Here is a 21,091-nt window from a genome sequence, read left to right as displayed (position 1 = left end):
AGGGGATGACCAAGGGCCAGCTCATGTCTCCTAAGCCACGTGTGGACAAAAACCTAAGGGCCACAGCGTGCCAGAGAATTTTAGAAAGCTCACTCTGGCTTCAGTAAGAAGAGGCTGTTGGGAGACCTTTAAGGTGGCTCAGGCATCTCCAGAAGGAGTGAGATGTGGGTGGCTAAGGGATTAACAGGACTTGGAGAGGGAATGGAGCTGGGTGTAAGAGAGAAGTCACAGGGGCTGGGGGCCCCTGGCAGAGATGGAGAGCACAGGAGGAGAAGCAAGTAGGGAAGCAGGGCAGGGACCTGCTGGAGGAGTCTGTGGGATGCCCCAGGAGACACTTTAACGGGTGCAGGTGGACACTTGGGTCTGGACCCTCACATAGGCACGAAAGCATGGGGCACTCACCACAGGCCGGCAAGTGGGCGCGGAAGTCCACAGGGAGCCCGTGGCGCCGGCACAGGCGGGCATAGTGGGCCAGAGCGGCACACAGGCAGGGCGGCCCGCAGCGGCAGGCGTCCCGGCGGCACTGCTCGAAGTAGGGCACAGGGCTCAGGTACGTGGAGCAGGGCGCAAACAGCTCCCCGGTGAGCACACTGCAGGACTGCACCGCATAGGCGGCTGAGGACAGGGGGAGTGGGATGGGGGTGGGGATGGCAGTTCGCCTGGTTTCCCAGGACCCTGCCTCACCCCCCTCCACTCTTGCCCACGCCTTAGGGGATTGTGTGACAGGGAGTAGGTGTGTGTGAGTGTGTACTAGGGCTGCTCGGGAATGTGCAAAGTTGTAGCTGTGTTTTAGTAAGTCTGGGTGAGCATGTGTGGCTGGCTGTGGGCATGGGCATAAACACGCAATGCATTCTGCCATGTGCCAGACAGAAGCCTGGGAAATAGAGCAGTGTATGTACAAAACAGACAAAAAGCCTGTCCTTGCGGCGCTTACATTCTGGTGGGAGGAGAGAGTCATTAAATAAAGTAAGTTAGATAATAAATTAGAAGATGAGCAATCTAAGGAGAGAGATGAAGTTAGGAAGGAAGATAGGAAGTATAAAGTGGGATGGAGGTGGGCGGTGGCGATTTAAAGTGGCCAGGAAGGCCTCTGAGACAGGGACATTTGAGCAGAAAGAGGTGAGAGAGTGAAGCAACTATGATTCTGGGGACAGAGCATTCCAGATGCAGGGAACACCAAGTGCAAAGGCCCAGGAGGAGGGGGCGATAGAGAGCGTAGGGCCTTGTGGGCCAGCAGGCTATCTCCCTAAGACTGGAGCATGTGTAAGGTGTGTGTGACAGTGGTCACCTTCTGCCTAGCCCTCGCCTTCTCTCCCACTCCCTCCCCTCCTCTTCCTAACACTCCCACCAATTTGGCCAGCACCCTCTGTCCCCACCGGATTGCAGTGCCCCTCATGCCCAGAGCCCCTACGCCATACTCTCTCAAAGCAGCCTCATTCTGCCCCACTCCCCGCTGCCTCTCATCCCTTCCCACCCCTCTCTGTCTTACCGGCCTGCAGGTGCACATCACAGGGGTCCAGGGGGGAGCCAGGAACCAGCGGCGAGCAGGCAGACAGTGTTTTCCAAGAATTGCCGAAGAGTTGTGGAGTACTCTCAGGCACACCCACGGGGGACCTGCAGCCACGGCACAGCCACCTTCACCCACTCGGCCAGGCAGACCCAGGTGAACAGATAGCACCCATCCAGGTCAGCTCCAAGTTCTCAGACACACAGCCATAGACCAAGCATGAGCAAACACACCCAGAGGCACACGTGTACCCACCCAAACATATAACACCTACAGGGCCACGGGCATCACCTGCACACATCCTTACCACACGTGCATGCATACACACACAACCACCTCACATTTAACAGCTCCAAAAGGACTCAAACCAGGCTTAGAACCACATGCTGTCCAACTTTTCACCACCCACTCTAGCTCTCATGTCAGAGAAATAGGGACACTATGAAGAGTACCAAATTTCACCAATTTAAGACTTCTCCCTCCTCCCTTCCTTATGGGCAGTTCCTGAAAACTCCAGTTGCTCTCCCTTTTTCTTTGGCAGGAAATGGTCACAGCAGGGGTAGTGAAAGGAGGATGGGGGATGGTAGAGTGGAAAAAGATCTCCCTGAGGGCAGGTCATGCAAACCACCCCTGCTGCAGTGCAGCAAGAGTACTCACATTACACAGAGCAACACTCCCACCCATGGTCCACCTTTAGGAGGGTGCTAAGCCGCCCACACCCTAAGTAAGGTCGGCTTCCTCCGTTTTGGGCAGCTGCTCTAATATGAGTCCCACCAGGCAAGACAGAGTGCAATGCTACATTTTATATGCACTGAAAAGCTCTCCGCTTTTTCTTCTTGTGTTTCACGACAAACGTGAAATCTCATTTCTGGCTGAAGGAAGCCTCCCATTTCCTTCTACATCACCCAATGCATATAACTGGAAGGATTAGCCAGAACCTTCTGCCTTCAAGATCAACAATATCCGTTCCCCAAGAGTCTTTCTCTCAACTCTGTCAGTCCACAGAAAAAGCCTTCCCTGAATTAAGGAGGCTGACGGAGCAGTCAAAAGCCTTTAGGCATCACTCAGAGGAGGTATATCATGGGTTAGGTAAGGGTGATGGGATAGAAAGAGGCAGTGCTGGCATCTTTGGCTCACTGGGGGCTTACAGTAATCTAAAGGTATTCAGTCAATTCAACAAAACCATGAGCCAAATCAAAACCAAACTGAAGTCCACTAATTTTATGTTCTCAAAGCATAAAATGTACTAAAAAATATAAACAATAGTTATATACTTATAAATGTACTGAAGATAATATTTATGTTTATAAATATTAAAAATAATATTTCTCAAGGTATGATCCATAGACCTCATACAATAGATTCACAGTGGTGTTTATTAAAAATGAGATTCCTTTATAGAGGGAAAGATGAACATGAAGTCAATAATTACCAGTCCATGCAGTATATACAAGGCATTAAGGAGATAAGGAGCACTTAAGTTTGCTAGTGGAGTTGGGAAGCATCCTTGAAAAGATAAAAGGATGAGTAGGGTAGAACCAGGTAGAAAAGTGGGATGAAAGGCAAGAGGGGACAACAGCTTAATCAAAAACCTAGAGGAGAAAGGGTAGATCTTGTGCTTTGTACTAGTGTTTCATATGTTTAAAAATAAATATTAAATTTTAAAAAAAGGGAGCTACTTGGGCCCCACCTTAGAATTGTGATTTAAATGTAGCAGATTAATCATGCATGGGGGTACTTCAAGCAGAGTAAGAACCTCTGAGTGCCGATTTTAGACACCACCTCTGAACGCTCAGCCCCTACAGGGCCGACCTCCCTCCCCACTTCCGGTTCCGTTGGGGGGGCGGGGCACGTACAGGAAATCGTCCTGCGTGTTGCCGTTGAAAGTGCCGCAGAGGCCCACCGTGTCTTCCACCCATCGCTGGTCCACCTGCAGGTAGAGCCGCAGTCCTTGCGGGTCATAGAGCACCAGCACGCCCACGTTGGTCCTCACCCGCAGGAACAAGGAGGACAGCCTCCGGATCTCAAAGGCGTCTGGGAACGCAACCGGAAGCGGGGTGTAGGAAAGCCGGATATCCACCCTACTCTCTACCACCATCTCCATGTCCACTCCAACTCTCATTCCCAGTCCAGCCCTCCCATGAGGTTGTTTGGGGAGCCTTCGGGAAATCCCTTTCATGATTAAATGAAGATACAGGAATAACCTACTATGGTGCCGGAGCTGAGAAATCTCTTTTAGCGTCAAGTGCAAATAAAGCTTTGCTCTTGCTAAGGAAATGGTATATTTCTTTCCCAAGAATTCTTTACCCATTCTCTTCACAGTAGCCACCAGGAAGCTTACAATACCATTTAAGATTTCACTGTAGCAAATTTAATTGTAGCAAATTTTACATCCTTCGTGGTTTGTAAGGACTGTAGCCTTTTTATACCCCATGTATTCCCACTATTCTCAAATTTGACAATTTTTTTTTTTTAATTTTCTTTGGTACTAGCCTTTTATTTCTTAAGAGTTTTGCCAATTTTGTCAGATGTGTCTCCTGCGAGCTGCCAAAATCCCTTTGTGGAATTAGAACTATAATTAATAAATACTGAGTAGGGATGGGAAATAGCCTTATTCATATGCTACTGTTAGAAGAAGCCATAATCCTGCTATGAAACCCATTGTCATGTTGAGGGGTTGAGTCTAGGCCACATTTTAGGAGTCCACATTCCTGGCACCAAGGTGTTCCCTGGTCTGACCCACTCAGTACTAGAATGTGAACCCTTGCCCATGTGGCAGTGCCTTTGACCAGAGAGGCCTGGGAAAAGAAGAGGCCTGGGCAGTCAGCTCCCAACCAACTCCTCTGTCTATTCCAAGCCATACCGTCTGTGTAAGGTGGGGTGACCTTGAACTGGTCTGACAGAAGGATGTCCCCTGCCTGGGTCAGGGTCACCTGCCTCCGAGGGTCCTGATGCAGAATCACTGACACCGACTGGACACAGGCCCCATCCTGGTTCTGAAGAGAGGAAAAGGCCATGGGGGCAGAGTCAGCCTGCCTGTCCTGCTGGCCCCAGTAGAGCATTGGAGGGACAGGAGCCTTAGGTAAAAGTCACAGGGTTAATGTGGGTCATCTAGCCCAGTGCCCTCATCTGGGAGTGAGGAGGTGGAAGCTCAGATTCGAGAAGGTTAGTGGCAGATTGGAGAAGATTAGATGAACCCCAGATGGCCCAGAGTCTAACCTCATGAACACTAGCCTCCCCTCCCTACCTCCAACTCCAGCCCAGAAATTTGTTCTTTTATGGGTGCTTATATGGTTCTTTCCATGTGTCACATGATAGGCAGGCAAGAAATAAGTGAATATTCTCTGGGCCTCATTTCATCTCTGAAATGGGTAGTACACATTAAGCTCATTCTTACTTCCCTTTCACATTCACACATTCATTCAAGACATTTCCTGAACACCTACTATGTGCAAGGCAAACTGTCCCAGGCTTTATGGATACAGTGATGAATGAAACATATAGAGTCCCTGTCTGCATGGAGATTTCATATTCGTGTGGGACACAGAGAGAAAACAAATAACTATGACATTGATTAATTACAAATATGAACAGTGCTACAAACATGCAGAGACAAGAGAGGCCATCCTAGGGAATAATAATAATTTAAATATATATAATAAAAATAATGAAAACCTTAATAATAGCTAATTTTAATATAGAATTGACTATGCAGTGTTCTCATCTATATCTATTTCTCAATTCTCATTAGAATTCTATTAATAACATTCTCATTTTGTGAGTCAGGAAACAGGTACAGTAAGGAAGCGACATTTGAGCTGAGATCTGAAGGATGCATAGAAGCTAGCTGGGCAAAGGGAGGAGGCAGAGAACAGCGTGCCCTAAAGTCCTGACACAGGAAGGTATTTAATGCATTCAAAGATGTAAAAGGACCAGGGGACTAGAGCCCACCAGGCAAAGTAGTTTAAGATGAGGCTCAAGAGCAAGGCCTTGTACTATTTTTGGACTTTATCTTGAATCCAGCAGACAACCAGAGAAAGCATAACAGGAGAATGATACAATCAAAAGACAGTGAAAATGAGATGATTAGGTCTTGAAACTTTTCAGAAAGAGAAGTGCCATGAGCCACAATCTTCCTGCCAAGTTTCTGCCCAAGGAAGAGGAAATCCCTCATAATCATTGTGTCTAAAACATCACCCTCCTTTTCAACCCCATTCATCTTCTTATCTTCTATGGACATGTCACTGATGCAGGGAGAAAGCTCACACCCCTTAGTCAAAGTCCTATGTCACTGACAGCTACGAAATCTTAAAGTAGTCACTCAACTTCTCCAAACCTCAATTCTTTCCTTTGCAAAACAGAGATACAACAAAACTTATTTAGTCATACCTGGTTGGGTACAGATAAGAAAACGTAAATGAAAATACTCTGGAGGTTGCATTTGGCAAGACCCAAGGAACTGAACATAGCCTTGTACTCTAGGTGATAAAATTATTTCCCATGGTAGTATGGATTAACAATTCTCATACTAACATGCATGTATACTGGAAATGAATGACTGAGTAAAGAGATGGCAGATGGTGGAAACCAGGTTTTTCACTGTTGGAGTGGGAGTCTACAGATAAGAGGAAGAGGCTAAATGACCCATATAGTAATAAATAAGAGTTTGAGACATGTAATTGAACTCATATTGAACTCATATAGATTCAGCTGGTTATATATAGAAATATTTATAGTTATGTATATATACATGGGTTAGTGTCCACATATTTCCTTGCTCTGTCAGCTGAGAGGGTCTTGAAGCAACGATATCCTTGCAGCAACAAGCACACCCAGTGCCCAGAGTTTGGTTTCTAATACCATCCTCCAGTTAAAGGAACAGGGCTTCTTGGAGAAATAGCTGATACCAGGTCTAGAGCAAGAGATATTCAAGATGAGCCTGCAGAATCAGGTCAGGCCAGAAAGGAAAGAAGTGCTCAAGACAAACAAACCCTACATTGATGGGGGTATGTCAAAGGGACAAGAGCCAACAAAAAAGCACCTAATGGCCAAAGCTGGAACAATTTGAGCAACAAAATAAAGTAGTATTGGATTATAATCAAAACATAAAATAAATATCCACAAGTCCACACTGATAAAAATAAGTGATTGAATAACTAAATGGGGGAAAAGAGACAATTCTGTGCAAAATATTTATATATATATAAATTAAAATTTAGATTCTCTGTCCTCAAGGAGGAAGAGGATAAATCCCTACTCCCTAAGTGTGATCTGTGCATAGTGGCTTCCTTAAGAGTACAGTATGGAAAGGCGTAAAAGAGTAACTTTATAGTGCAAACATCTGACAAATGCAATTTCAAGTGTGATTTGGTGATTGAGTTCACCATCAAAGTGATACATCATGTTGACAGTATATACCCTTGATATGATGTGATGAAAATAGCACTTTACTTTTGTAGTCTTCCTCTCCAAAACCCATAACCCTCATCTAACCATGAGAAAAAAATCAGCCAAATTCCAAGACAGAGGCATTGTACAAAATACCTAACCAGTACTGAAAAAAACTGTTAAGGTCACCAAAAACAAGCACAATCTGAGAAACTGTCATAGCCAAGAGAAGCCTAAGGAGACATGGCAATGAAATGTAATGTCAATATATGTCATCACTTGGAATAGAAAATAATATTAAGTAAAAACTAAGGAAATCTGAACCAAGTATGGACTGTAGTTAATAATAATGCACTGGTTCAATTTTTGTAATAATTGAACCCAGGTGGCCCAGGGGTCACCTCCTCTGGGAAGCCTTTCATGATCCCCACTAGTAAAATTACAACACAAAGTTTTTAACCATGCTAATATAAGATGTTAATAATTGGGGTAACTGTGTGTGGGGTATATGGGAAGTCTCTGTGCTAGTTTCTTCATTTTCTGTAAATATAAAACTGTCCTAAAAAAAAATTCTGTTCAAAAAATACCCTGAAGACCGTAAACTCTGATTCTGGGGGTGGCTATATGAAGAGGCTGCATGGTTCGCTGCAGGCTTTGCGGATAATATCCAATTTTGGGTTGGGCTCCAACACCACCTGCTGACTGTGCTTTGTCAGCCTCTGTTGGTCTGTCCCTTCGTAATTAACATGGGAAGAAAATAATGACTACCACATAGCGGTATTTTGAGCCTTAAATTAGGTATTGTATGCAAAAGTAATTAGCTAAATTTCAAAGCACTGGGTAAATATTTTATCATAATCATCATTTTGCCAATGTCTGTTCCTACCGCATCCTGGTCATCCAGGATTGAAGCCTTAGTTTCATCTTGAACCCTTCCTGTTTCTTTCCCATTTCACTTTACCAGCCACAGTCATTTGCCATGTCCTGCTGTGTCTAACTTAATGCCTTCTAGAACACTCCAACTTCATTGCTTTCTTCATACTATCAAATCCTCCCCGAGTGCCCTTGCTCCCCCTCCTCACACATACATAATTCATTTCTATTTATCTTTTTAAGCCTAGCTCAAATGCTACCTTCATCATGCTTCCCCTGAATTCTTCAGACCTGCAGGAATATTTCCCCCCAAAGAACTCCCCTCATATGGCTCCAATGATATTATGGTCCTACGGCAGCGACCCGAGATGACTGACCCCCATCTTTAGGCTGTGAGCCCCTGGTGGACAGGATTGGGGTCAGATTCATCAGTGTAACCCTCACCATGCCAAGCACAGACCTGGCCCCAAGCAGTCCCGGCATCAGTGCATCAGTGTTCATGAAGCATGTCACCGGGAGACCTGGCTCTTGGTAAAAAGAACCCACTATATAGAGGAGCTGTCCAGCAATGAAGTGGGTTAGCTCAGGCCAAGGCTGGCCAGCTACCTTCAGGTACGTGGTAGAGAAGAGGCCTGCATAAGTGACCCCTGAGGTCCCACAGAGATGAGGTATTCTAAGACTCAAGAATTCCTTGAGTGGGAAGGAACCAAACCGAGATATGTCTACCTGCCTTTCCTCTTCTTTATCGACCTAAGGATAGGATGGGAGTGACCCCACTTTTTAAGACAATCAGTCTTCTGACAGAAAGCAGCTAAGGACAGCGCTAGGCCATTCTCTGGCAGGGAAGGGTGAAGAGGAGTCACTCAGGCCAAAAGAGGGAGAAAGTCCAGCCCTCTGCCTCATTCACAGCCCAGTCTGGGTCCCCAGGGCCAGGGAGGGGCCCCTCCGACTGGTGTCTGCTCACCCTCGGGGCCCACAGTGCTGGGTGCTGGAGCAGGGCCAGCAGGCAGGCAGGATTGGGGTGGCCACCCTAGCTCACGGGTATGAGCTCCTTCTCTATGGTGCAGGGAGGGGCCTGGATATGGCACAGACCGGGGCTTGGGGTAGGCTCGTCCACACTCAGGAGCAGAGGCAATGCAGTCCACACTGAGAGATAATCATCCCTCACCTGTCTTAGACCTGCAAGATGGCCATTTTCCCAGTTATGGCACAGGTGACTGACGCAGCCCAGGGATCACCTCCTCCAGGAAGCCTTTCCTGATCCCCACTAGGTAAAATTACATCACAAAGTTCCTCCATGGAGATCAACTCCATACTCTCCCTACTATCACAACTCCTTTAACAGTGGTTTATGGGCTTGGCTGCCTCACCCAACAAATTGCAAGTCCCAGGAGGGCAGAGCCATTTCTCATTCATCCCAGTTTCCAAAACCCAGCCCAGTTTCTGGCACAAATAGATGCTCAGTGTTTGAAGAATGAATGAATGCATGAATATATGCATGCAGAGATGTGGGTGGTACATTCCAGACAAGCAAAGATGAAGTTGAACTTGACCCATTTCAGAGATTTAAGAAAAACCTGAGTCCTAGAAAAGGGAAGTGACTCATGGTCAGTAGAGGTACTGGCACCAGAACCCAGCCTCCTGCTGTGGACAGACCTGGATTCCTGCCCTAATTCCCCAGCCTCTCTAGAAAGAGAACAGGGCACAGTGGGTAGATGGGATCTGAGGGTCCCCAGCCCTTACCAGGCCACATGGGGTGTTCTGCAGTGTCACCGTGAAGGTGCCTGAGGAGCGGCTCTTGGCCAGGACATACTGACACGTGGCGGGGAACGTATACCGGCGGCCATCAAAGGTTGTGAAGTGGATGTCACCAGTCACAGAGCATTCAGCTGAGGGACAGAAAGAGGCCGCTGACCCTCTGCCTCTGCCTTGTAGGCTCCAAGCGCCCTGTCCTCAGGAATCAGGGCAGCGAAAGGAGACCTGGCCCTCCTGCTGCGAGCCCCGGTCAGTGGGAGCCACAGCCCTGCCCTGGGGATCTTGCTCTGAGGGGAGAACAGGCCAGAAACATGGGGACCAGCTTTGATCCTCATGCTTAGAAAGATCCTCAGATACGTGGGACCCCATGTAACCCCCTCCCAGACAGGAGCAGTCCCTTAGTTAAGCAGACAAAGAAGCTCTGAAGAAACCTGTGGGGTCACACCTCTCCCCTCCCCAGCAGGCCTGACCCCCAGAGCAACCCTGCACAAGAAGCTGTGAGACCAGAGGAAAGGGCTACAGTTTAAGGAGGGGGTCAGGCATACCTGGGCAGACGGCCGTACTGCACACCCATTTGCCCGCTGTGCATGTGCTGAAACAGAGGCCAAGGAAGTAGGTGGGTCACCCCACCCAGGCCTGGGCTAGATGCTGGGTCAAGGCTGCCTTCCCTCCACTCCCCCAACTCCCCGGCATAGCCCTCCAGCCAGGCTGGCCGATCTGCTCTCTGCTTTGCTTGGGGAGACTGGAAGGCCCACAGAGCTCCTGTCCCCAGCTCTCAGTCTTCCCATCTCTAGAATGGGTGGTAGAGATTCCTCCCGATGTATGACTCTAATGAGATGTCCTGGGACTCAGAGATGCTAAGTCAGTGCCTCCGTACCATCAGGGCTCCAAAAAGCTCTTCAGTGAGGGCCCCAGACCCCAAATGGGCAGCAGAGAGGAAGCCCCGGCAGTCACCTCCTCCCTCCCAGCAGTGGGCACATACCAGGTATTACAGTCTTCCTTCACCATTGAGCCAGTCGGGTATAGGGTCCCATGGAACTCACAGGGACACTCAGCTGGTGCCACACAGCCCCCATCCTCAAAGATCAACCCTATGGTGACAGCAAAAGGCCATTGAACTCATCTCCACTTCTTCTCACAAACCTTCCATGACTCCCCAGTGCCTGCAACAAAGATCCTCTCATCCAAGTCCTTTCATCTCAGAGCCCACTTTCAAACTTTCTTCTATATAAATACTTGGCTCCGACTAGAACTGTCTATTTATTTCCCTGTGATCACCCCCTGAGCAAATAATCCCACCTCCAGACCTTTGCTCAAAGAACCGCACTCCCTGCCACTTCCAACTGCCCTCTCACCTTCTCCTTTACACCTCTTAAAAGCCTGTCATTGCATCACTGCTCCAATTCCTAAAGTTAGTGGCTATATCTTTATTTTATTTCCCCACTCCCCAACCATCAAGGTTTCAAGCCAAGTGAGGGGCACACTGTAGATGCCTTGCAAACGCATAGTCCATGAAAACAGGATGAAGTAATTGTACACAATGAATGTTTAAAACGCGTGTGCATATGAATGAACAAATGAATGAATGAATGACTTGTCCTCATCTATACACCTCAAAAAGCTTAGCCCTGATCAGATTAAGTTCCCTGATGAATCTCTCAAGAGGCCACTGTTCCACCCCCACCTTCACCTCCTTGAAGCCAATCAATCATTTATTCACTTAATAAGTGTTTGTGCCTTCTTGTCTTCATTCCACAAACAGGCATTCTCTGAGCCCCCACCTCACTCCTGTCCTTCCCAGGCTGCCAGGCACCCCCTCCTGCCCCAAGCATACCGTCGGGGCAGTAGCAGCCATCCACACAGGCGATCTCGCTGTCCACACAGGACGCCCGGGGTTGGCAGGAGGCGGGGCAGCAGGCAATGCACTCGTTGTAGGTGAAGGCTTCCTCCTTGCAGCGCACGGCTTGGGAGGGGAGCGGCATGACCCGTCAGCCCCTTCCTGGTCCCGGCTCTGCCAGGCTCCAGCTCCTACCTAGGCCCCGGTGGGGAGGTGTTGATTTTCCTGATTCCCTAGCCCCACTGGGAGCTCTGGGAGCCCTGGAAACTGGCAAGGGCCTGGGAAGCTCTGAGACTACCCTCATCTCACTCTGTGACCCTAGGCCAGGCTCCTCCTTCTGAGCCTCGGTTTCCCCATCTGTCACAGGGGGACGGAACCTCGGGGTGGTCTGCTCTAATGACTGTGGTCTGAACAGGGTGGGAGGAGGGCCGGGGCCTGAGCCCCACAGCAGGGCTTGTTCGAGCCCCTCATGGCCCACCACCAAGCTGCACCTACCACACTGCCAGAACTGGGTCCTCCAGCCCTGCAGGGGCCGCCCCGCCTGGGCACATGCCCGGGCGTACTCCACCAGTGCTCGGCACCAGGTAGCTTCATCACCTGCTGATCTGAGCAGGGAAACCAAGGGTCACACTGGAACAAGGCCCAAACTGCCACACACACACACCCCGCCCCCCGGACCCCAGAACCCCATAGAGATTGCCAGGGCTTCAGCGCATCCTTCTTCTCCCCACATCTGGAAAAGGGGACTAAATAAAGTATCTAGGAATACAGAGCCCTGGACTGGAGACAGGAGACCAAGCTTCTTGTCCCAGCACTGCCACTAACCACGGTCTCACGGATGCCGATGAATTTCAGAGTGTTGGGAAGCATACCTGTCAGTGCCTGGGATTATCAGACTCAGAGGCTCACATGCCGAGTCCCCACCCCAACACCTAGAGGGGCTCCTCCCCAACCCAATACCACCTCATTCCCAGCCTCCCACTCACTGGCAGAGGTCACTGGTGCAGCTGGCTGTGAAGGGCAGAGGGCTGACATAGGAGTGGCAGGTGTCAAAGGGGGGCCGCAGCAGCGCCTCACACCGCTCGAACACACCCTGCGGTGAGGGCCGGAGCCGGGGATGGGGCTGGCGGGACCATGCTCAGCTTCGCCAGCCCCACACAGAGCCCCAGATGGAGAGGAAGAGGGTGGAGAGGCAGGGAAGGGGCCATGGGCACCAGGAATCTTGGGCCCATGCTGCTAGTGACTTTCCGAGAGTTGAACAGGAAATCGAAGGCCAATACTAGGATGGGAAAAGAGGACTGGAGCGGTGGACTGCCTGAGGGTCCAGACCTGCATGGCTCCTGGGCTCTGCTGCAGGCACGGTGGGCGGGGCAGGGAGGAGGTCGTGGGCCCTGGAGGCTGGTTGGGGACCTGCTCCTGCCAGCTGTGCACGAACTCAGCCACATCGTCCGTCAGCTTCCCTGCAAGGGAGAATTGGTGGAAGCCCCGGTTGGGGGCTGGGAGGGAATGGATGCGGGGGGCAGGGGTGACGGAAGGCGCCAAAGGAAAGTGGGTAAAGCTAAAGAGATGCCAAGAAGTGGACAATGAGTTGAAGAATCCAGTCTCCTGTCTCCCATTCCAAACTCATTTCCCAGCTGAGCCATCCTCCCCCCTAAAAAGCTGTTCGGTCCTAATACTCAAGAACATTCAAGAACCTGTAGTGCCAACTACTCCAAACTCTGGAGAGGCAATGCCTTGTAATCAAAGGAGAACTGGAAGAAGAGCCTGAAGAAGTTCCCACACCTCTCTGAACCTCAGTTTCCCCATCTGGAAAATGGGAAAAACAATTTCCCCATGAGATAGTTGCAAGGACTACATGAGAGGAAGCATGTAGAGCCCTGAGGTGCTCAAGAGTGTTGCTTCCTTTCTTCTGCTGGAGCCTCCATGATTTGGCCCTGGACCCTTCACTGTTACTTCCTATCACTCCTCAGTAGGGATCTTCAGCTCTGGCAGGGCCTTATCTCTTTCTGGTTCCTCTCTGGTCCTCTGTCCCCAATACATACACACACACACAAACACACACACACACACTCACGCACACATACACACCCTGAAGGGGCAATCTCCCCTAGCAAAGTGCCCAGGAAAGGTGGGTGCCCTATAAATGTCTGTTAGAAGGGTGAATCAACAAATGAGTAGCTAATTGTTTGGGGGGAGAGAAGGTCAATGAAGTCAATGAATAAATCAATTATAACTCTTCATATGAGCTTTGGTTTTGAAGTTTCATGGGACCTTGTTCAGCCTCAGCTAATCCGATTGCCCACTGTGTGCTAAGTCCCTTTTCTACACAGTCTCAGTCTACACAACACCACAATGAGAAAGGATCTATTACCTACACTTTACAGAGGAGAAAGCTAAAGGACACCAGATTACTTGCCCAAAGTCACACAGTGGTATAATGGAGATTTGGCCTTTCACAGCCACAAGCTCAGTTGCTCCTCACACAGCCCTAGGAGGTGGGAACTCTCATTATGACCATTTTACATATGAGGAAACTGAGGTTCAGAATATGCTTGAGGCCACACAGCTGGTAGGAAGAGGCCGCTGGTCTCCCACTGAGTCTCGAGTATTATGACTCCAGGGCTCTGTCCCAAGTCCCCTCCCAGCCCGACCCTCCACCCCTAGCAGAACTCCTTGGAGGCCAGCCGCCTGGGCCTCACCGTAGCTGGTCACCAGGTCGTCCTGGGGGTCGGCATTGTTGTTCCCACACAGCCCATGGGTCCAGCTCAGGAACTCTGGGCTCATCTTGATGTAGACAGCCGTGGAGCCATCCCAGGCCAGCGTGAAGGCTGACTGATACCGCACGATGACGTAGCCAGCCAGCCGCTGCAGGCGCACACTCCCCATCACGTGTGGCAGGCGGATCCTGCAGGGCACAGCCCAGGGCTCCAAGGCACCCACACCACGCCCACGAACCCAGACCCTTCACCAAAGGACCCGCTGTACTGGACTCTCGGGACCCATCATCCATACCAAACTTCCTTATCCACAGTCACTGGAGCCACGTGCTCTGAGAGCCCCTTGGCTTCTCGGGTACCACAGTCTACCATTAGAGAGGGATGCTTTTGACTTTAGTAGTTTTTTAATATTTGTAATCCCCCTGGAGGGATACATCTTAGAGTGGCTGAGATTGTCAGCTCCTTTCTCCCAGACAGAAGGCGTGACAGAAGTAAGCATCTACTTTGTTTAGTTTTTTGATGAGGAACAAGCCAAGAGAGGAAGAAAACTGGGAGAGAAAAAAAAAAGGCGCAAGCTACAGCAATCTTTACCAACTTCCCAGTTTTACAGGGACTCCTAGCCTATCTGGAGTTTGGTAACTTTCAACCTAGTTGAAAATTCAAGAGGAAAACAAAGAAAGTTCTAACCTGGTGACAAAAGATCCATACACCAATCCTTGATTCACAGGAGCAACCCTTGGACCTTCAATTTTATACTCAGCTCCAGAAAACTTAGTTACCCGGTTTTCAGATTTGAAGTAGGAAATGAGAAAGGGGAGGAAGGCTATTGCACAAAGACCCCTGACAGTAACAAGAAATGACAGCAGACTGAAGGGAAGGCGAGGACAGCAAAAAGGAGATGGAGGAAAGAGTTCAGAGAGTCTTGGGACATTTAGTGTGGGGACAGAGTCCTCATTCTCTGGTGATATCCCAGCAAGACCTACAAAATGACCCTATGCCATCAGCAAGTGGTCTCAGGATCTGGGAAGGCACTGTGTATGATCCATTTGAGAAGAATTTCATCACATCATGAAAGAAAAGAATTAAGCATGTTTAACATAGTAAACGCAGCTGTCTGGAAAACCCAGCTATTTGCTTGAAAACATACTGTATGGAAACCCACAGGGCTGAGAGTTCCAGAATACCATGAAGGACTCATCCTTCTGCAAACCCAGCTGACCAGAAACCTGGCTGACCCTGATAGGATGCTCTTGCCCTAACGGTGGAAACGCTGCTGTTTGCCTCCAGAGAGCATTTCCACCAGGTGTAAGAAGGGTGGAGGCTCGCTCATCCCCCTCCCCCTAGTACCAGGGAGTAAGACAGCTCACTGGAGAAGGTCCTGTCATTACCTCACGCCTCCATGGGTGACGTCCTTGGCCAGATGGATCTCCTGCTCACCTGTGAAGAAGAGGCTGACAGACCTCGGGCAGGTGTAGGGGGCCGAGCTGCATTGCGGGTCATTGTGTACCTGGATGAGGGTTAGGAGGCCAGTCGGTAGGACTCCTGCCACTGGCCTGGGGCTAAGCTTTCATTCTGGGCCCAGTGGGACCTGGTTGAGCTTCCACTCATGCTAACAGCCCGCTCATGCATGCCTTGCCCCCATGATCACTCCCTGGTCGTGACAACACCACAATGAGGTAGGAGCTATGATTTCCGCATTTTAGAGAGGATGCAACTGATACTCAGAGAGGTTAAGTGACTTGCTGAAGGTCACACGCACAAGCTTGGAGATGGCAGAGTCAGGATTCAAACCCAGATCTGGGGGGCTCAAACTCCAGGGCTCTTTCCAGCCTTCCGCACTGTCTGCTTATTTCTGGAATGTTTGTTTATCCACCCCAGGTAATTCCACCAGAATGAAGGCCAATGTATATACTCACACCATCTCACACCCAAACAGGGCACACACACATCATATATACACTCACAGGGCACTCATAGGGCACACTCACACCCCACTCCTAACCCACCCGGGCAGGCACAGAGTCTAGACCTCCCCGGCAGCACACGCACCCAGGCACACGTGACACTCCATGCCGTGTGCCCCCGACACACATCGCCTCTGCCCCTCTGCTCAGACAGAACTCACACCTCCAAAGCCACAGGGCCCAAACTGGGGGTCCCCAAAATGTAGGGGAAAGGTCTGAAAATGTCTCCGGCCAAGTGTACGTCCCACCAGATTATTGTTAAGCAGATTGGAATCACTTCAATGGTGATTCCAAAAATGGGACCTGTGACAGCAACCCCATGCTCGAATGAAATATCTTTCAAATTTTTTGATCAGTAAGAAATATATTATATTATGTATTTCTTATAAATACACAATACATAATGTAACAAAAGTTTTACAAAATAATACTTTCCCTATTAATGTGTAATGCTTTCTTATATTTTCTATTCTTTTTCTTTTGATGTTAGTTGAGATTCATTAAATTGATTTCACAACTCCCTAGTGTGCGACAACCCATTAGTCTAATTAATTGCAAAATATCTCTGAGGAAATGACATGGTTAGGACCAGGTATGCCTGACAGTGAATCTCACACACATTTTTATTGAGCACTGATCCAGGGACTGGGGACACTAAAGGAAAAGTCATGGACCTTGTCCTTAGGAAGCTTACATCTGGTAGAGGAGACCAACCCAGAAATAGAACTTTGTAAGATAAATGCAATGATGGGGTAATGATATAGAACTTTGGTTACACAGAGAGGAGTCACTCAGCCTGCTTGGGAGGTCAGGGAATTCAGGAAGACTTCTTAGAGGCAGAGACTCTTAACTGAGTCTTCCAGGACTTCCATCATTTCCTCTGAAGTACATGCTTTTACTTATTCAGGCCCTTAAATACTCAATCTTTTCTCTTTTTTTTTTTTGCTTGTTTTTTATGTTTATTTTGTTCTTACCTAATGTTTTCTTTGTCTAGAATGTTCTCTTGTCTACCTCCCACACCTGCCACCTTTCACTTGGTTAATTCCAACTCATCCTTCAGAACTCAATTAAATGCCACTTCCTCCAAGAAGCCCTCCCTGATCATCATCCCTCCCAATAAGCAAGTTTAGGTTTCCATCACAAGCTCTTTTAGCAGTTGGCCTTTCTCCACTGTAGCACTCAACCGCACATAAAATGATTCATTTTGAATTGATGTATATTTTCCTCATTAGTCTATAAACTCTGTGAGGACAGAGACCACATCTATGTTTCCAAGAGGCTCCCACCACCAAGCCTTGTTACCAGAAAATAGTACAATATGTACTTAATAAATACTAGGTGAATGAATGACTAAATGAATAAATGGCCAGGGGTAGCCAGGAGTGAATGAGAGAGAATCTACCCCATGCTGAGGACCAGGCCCTGGACCTATGGAGCCCCCAGCTCCTGATGGGTGTAGACTCCTCAGGTGAGGACTGCAGGGAAGCATGATACCAGCCTCTCTGTGACAAGCAGAGCCAGGCTGGCCCAGTCACCAAGGCCCAATGGGGCCTTCTTGACCAGAAGGGGCAACTGAGGCCTCACCTGGATGGAGAAGCTCTGCCCCTCGGGTTCGTGGCGCCTCACTAGCGTGTAGCTGCCTCTTCCGGACAGGTAGTAGTAGAGGCCGTCGAAGGTCTCCACATGGTGCTGCCCCCACGCCCGGCAAATGCTGTCCCGCTCAGGGCCGGAGTTGTACACTGGGAAAAAAGAGACTCTCTGTGGAGCTGTAGATGGGTTCTGGGCCTGGTGGGGCCATCCTCAGCCCACCCAGCCCAGGACCTCCAGGCTCCACCAGCCTTCCCTGCACTCTCGGGGTGGAGCCTAGGGGAAGGGGTGGAGCTCAAACCCACCCATCTGGCAGCGAGGCCCGGTGGCATTGAAGCGTCTGCAGTCACAGAAGGCTGGGTATACGCACTCACCCCCGTTGAAGCAGGAGAACAAGTCTGCAAAGGAGACACAGAAGGCACTTCCCCATCGAGACAGGAATGGCAGGACCCAGGGATGTCCACCTCCTAGGGCCTGGGCATCAGGCCCCAGGCCTCCCAGGCAGTCCCAGCATCCCCTAGCAGCTAGACTTAATAGAGAGACCAGCAGGTCTGCAGGCAGGCAGGAGCACTAGCCTTCAGTATGCACGAAGCAGCCCCAGGTCAGCCTGCTGGGGGCACTGCCCCACTTGGGCCTTCGGCTCGCTAAGCTGAATTCCTGGCCAGCAGCAGAACTGAGAATATGAGCACATGGGGTAAGTACATGTGGGGAGATCTTCATGTACTGTTCTTCCTCACTGTCCCATAAGCTCTGGGAAAGAGGCAAGGTGTAAACCGTGGAAGGGGGAGAGGGCACGTATTGGGAACACAGCAGAGAGAGAGAGGCCACAGAGGGAGAGAAGAAAAAGGAGGGCAGTGAAGGAAGGGGCCATAATGTGACAGGAAGGGACACAGACATAGGATAGAGTGAGGGGAGAGGCCAAGAAAAACATGCCAGGATGAAGGGTGATGCCACAGGAAGGGGGGAGAGGCCACAGACAAGGGTGAAGCAGAGGGGAGAACCCACGATGCACGGATGTGCAAGCTCACTGGAGTGGGACAGTGTGAGGGGGAAAAAGCCACGTGACCAGTCATAAGAATAGAAAGACACCATAGAGGAAACTCCCCCGTCCCTGGGAGGAGAAAGCAGTGGGGTTGGAAGACAGGGCTGGGCGAGGTGGAAAGGGACCCCAAGCACAGACGAGCAGCGACAGGGGGCCCGGGGGCTGCCTCCCATGAAGCCCCTGCCTGTCTTCAAAGTCCTCTCTGTGGCCAGGGCCTTCCCCTGCACACTCGCTGGCCGTGGGTACCACTTACGGGACGGCGCACACTTGGCCCGATGGAGCCGCCTTTCCCAGGAAGACATGTCCAAGGACTCTAGGGCTTTGGCTTCCTTTTAAAGACAAGAGGAGGAAGAGAACATGATCAAGGACTAACTTCAAGGCCAGCTCCTGGGTGGGCTTCCTGGAGATTACTGCCCTGTCTTCCATCACTTGCTGGAAGGAAGGGCCCTGCCCTGGTGCCCCAGCAGTCCACCGTCCTGGGCCCATCCTGGGGGTATGGAAGGAGGAGCCTCAGGCCTGGCCTAGGCCCCGAGGACCTGGGGCCTGGTGTTTACCCCCCAGAGCGGTGTCTCTGGGCCCGCAGCCTGAACCCACCCCCTTCCCGCCCTGCTGCCCCAACCCTCTCCCGCCCTCCTTCCTCTGCACACCTGTGTGTCTTCCACAGCCCAGCACAAAACCCCCTTGTCTGGAGAACAAGCGCGGCTCCTCCTCCCCACAGAAACCACATGAGACAGAGCCGAGAAACAAAAGCGGCCCCTTACCTGAGGGCAGGGCAGCATTTCACATCCCCCCACCCCAAACCCCACCACAGCAGGCACAGTGCCTCACATGGCACCGCTCGCTCTCTTCGCCACTCAGCCCCACGGCAGGCGCTGTCCCTGAAACCACAAGTCTGAGGAGTGGGCGGGCAAAACACGGCTAAGAGCCCTTCCCTTCCGAACCAGAAATGCTAACGCGTGCTCTCCCCAGACTGTGTGACATCAAGACTGCCCTGAGCATCCTGGGTGGACAGTCACGTAGTCTACATGACCAGGGTACCCGACCTCTCGGGGGTCCTGTCCAATGACCCCTGGGACTGGGACCTGGGCACAGAGGACCCCCTCCCCTCTCTGAATGGCTTTCCAGAACTAGGCACCAGGTGGGCGCTGGGGATGAACACAGTGAACAGGACAGAGGCCCTGGTCGCGCGGAGCTTACATTATTGTGTGCAGGGCCAATCTCCGCATCATCTCCGCGTCCCCAGGCTGCACCCCCAGCCTCCAGCAAAGGACTGGGCACATGGCATGTATTCAGAATCCTTGGCTCCAGTAGCCCAAACCCAGCTCTTTGCCCCTCCTTGGCAGACAAAGTCTATCCACCTCATCGCCGGGTGCACACACCTCCCCCTTCTGTCCTTCTCACCACCTGGGAGGTCACTGGCTCATGCTTGGCCAGGTCCCAGTGTTCTCACACCACTCTGGCCCCTGATCCCTGGAGACCCAGGCCCAGCCGCAGCCCTCAGGCTTCCCTCCCTAGTAGGAATCTATCTCACAGGGCCCTCAGAGGCCGTGGCACACAGGGGAGAGCAGGCTCAGGGAACTCAAGCACCACCAACGTCCCCCAGCCCCCAGAGAGCTCCTCCCTAAACCTGGCCTTTTTCCTCTCCACTCCTCACAGCGTCCCCTCGGATGCGGATGCAGCCTGTGAGACTGGTGCTATGAGGGTAAGACAGCTCATGCTGTGAAGAGGCTAAGTCATTTTCTGGAGAATTCGGTAAATCCAATTTGTCCAAGATGATTAGTCTTCAGTTTAAATCAGGTGCTCTTAATTGTTTTTATTCCATGGACCCCTTTGACAATCTAGGGAAGTCTATGCACTCTTTCTCAGAATATTTTGTAATGCACAAAATATATATATATATTACAAAAGAAATCAATTATAATGTCATATGGTTACCAAAATATTTTATAAAATGGATGTTTCATAGTATTTGTGCTTCTTTATTAAAACATCCAATAACAAGATCTAGCAGCAGGTCTTATCACTGCCAAACTTTCAAAAGAGTGATGAGCATAAGTGAGGTTTTGAGATATCAGTAAAGTGACATGGAAAATATCTTTAATTTCTATCGGTGACCAGCACAGACATGCTCTTACTACTGTGGTTTGTAGACTATGGTTAATAATTGAAGGGAATGCTAAATTTCAGTTAAATTGAGGTTCATCTAAACAACGCATTTTTCCCCATCCAAATTCATGGGTCTATAACAATTCTCTGGGGGATGGCAGAGCTGTGTGAGGCGGTGTTGAAATGAAATGGCAGGCTGCTGGTGGGTGACCCCCACCCCTTACCGATGAGGAAGGAGCACCCGCACCCTCTCGGGGTTCACTGCCCAGCTAGCTGCCTCAGTCCCCCTGCACAACCCAATTGCTTTAGTGGGGA

The 21,091-nt window shown here is 50.1% G+C and overlaps 1 protein-coding gene across 1 annotated transcript in view; it reads right to left on the bottom strand.

Annotated features, from left to right (window-relative positions):
• The window catches only part of OTOG (otogelin), a 101,875-nt gene that overhangs the window by 78,761 nt on the left and 2,023 nt on the right, over window positions 1-21,091 (bottom strand). The window contains exons 4-20 of the mRNA XM_077114782.1: window positions 19,499-19,548; window positions 18,924-18,999; window positions 17,934-18,026; window positions 17,626-17,780; window positions 15,466-15,584; window positions 14,060-14,265; window positions 12,690-12,820; window positions 12,347-12,453; window positions 11,856-11,965; window positions 11,358-11,486; window positions 10,506-10,614; window positions 10,069-10,115; window positions 9,512-9,657; window positions 4,371-4,503; window positions 3,364-3,541; window positions 1,490-1,614; window positions 403-615 (exon numbers count right to left, since the gene is read on the bottom strand). Coding sequence (XP_076970897.1) covers window positions 403-615; window positions 1,490-1,614; window positions 3,364-3,541; window positions 4,371-4,503; window positions 9,512-9,657; window positions 10,069-10,115; window positions 10,506-10,614; window positions 11,358-11,486; window positions 11,856-11,965; window positions 12,347-12,453; window positions 12,690-12,820; window positions 14,060-14,265; window positions 15,466-15,584; window positions 17,626-17,780; window positions 17,934-18,026; window positions 18,924-18,999; window positions 19,499-19,548 — 2,127 coding nt within the window. The remainder of the gene's footprint in view (window positions 1-402; window positions 616-1,489; window positions 1,615-3,363; window positions 3,542-4,370; window positions 4,504-9,511; window positions 9,658-10,068; window positions 10,116-10,505; window positions 10,615-11,357; window positions 11,487-11,855; window positions 11,966-12,346; window positions 12,454-12,689; window positions 12,821-14,059; window positions 14,266-15,465; window positions 15,585-17,625; window positions 17,781-17,933; window positions 18,027-18,923; window positions 19,000-19,498; window positions 19,549-21,091) is intronic.

This window comes from Tamandua tetradactyla, chromosome 8 (assembly GCF_023851605.1).
Source record: "Tamandua tetradactyla isolate mTamTet1 chromosome 8, mTamTet1.pri, whole genome shotgun sequence".
NCBI lineage: Eukaryota > Metazoa > Chordata > Mammalia > Pilosa > Myrmecophagidae > Tamandua > Tamandua tetradactyla.
Note: the sequence above shows the minus strand (reverse complement) of the source record. Positions and strands in the feature narration are given on the sequence as shown.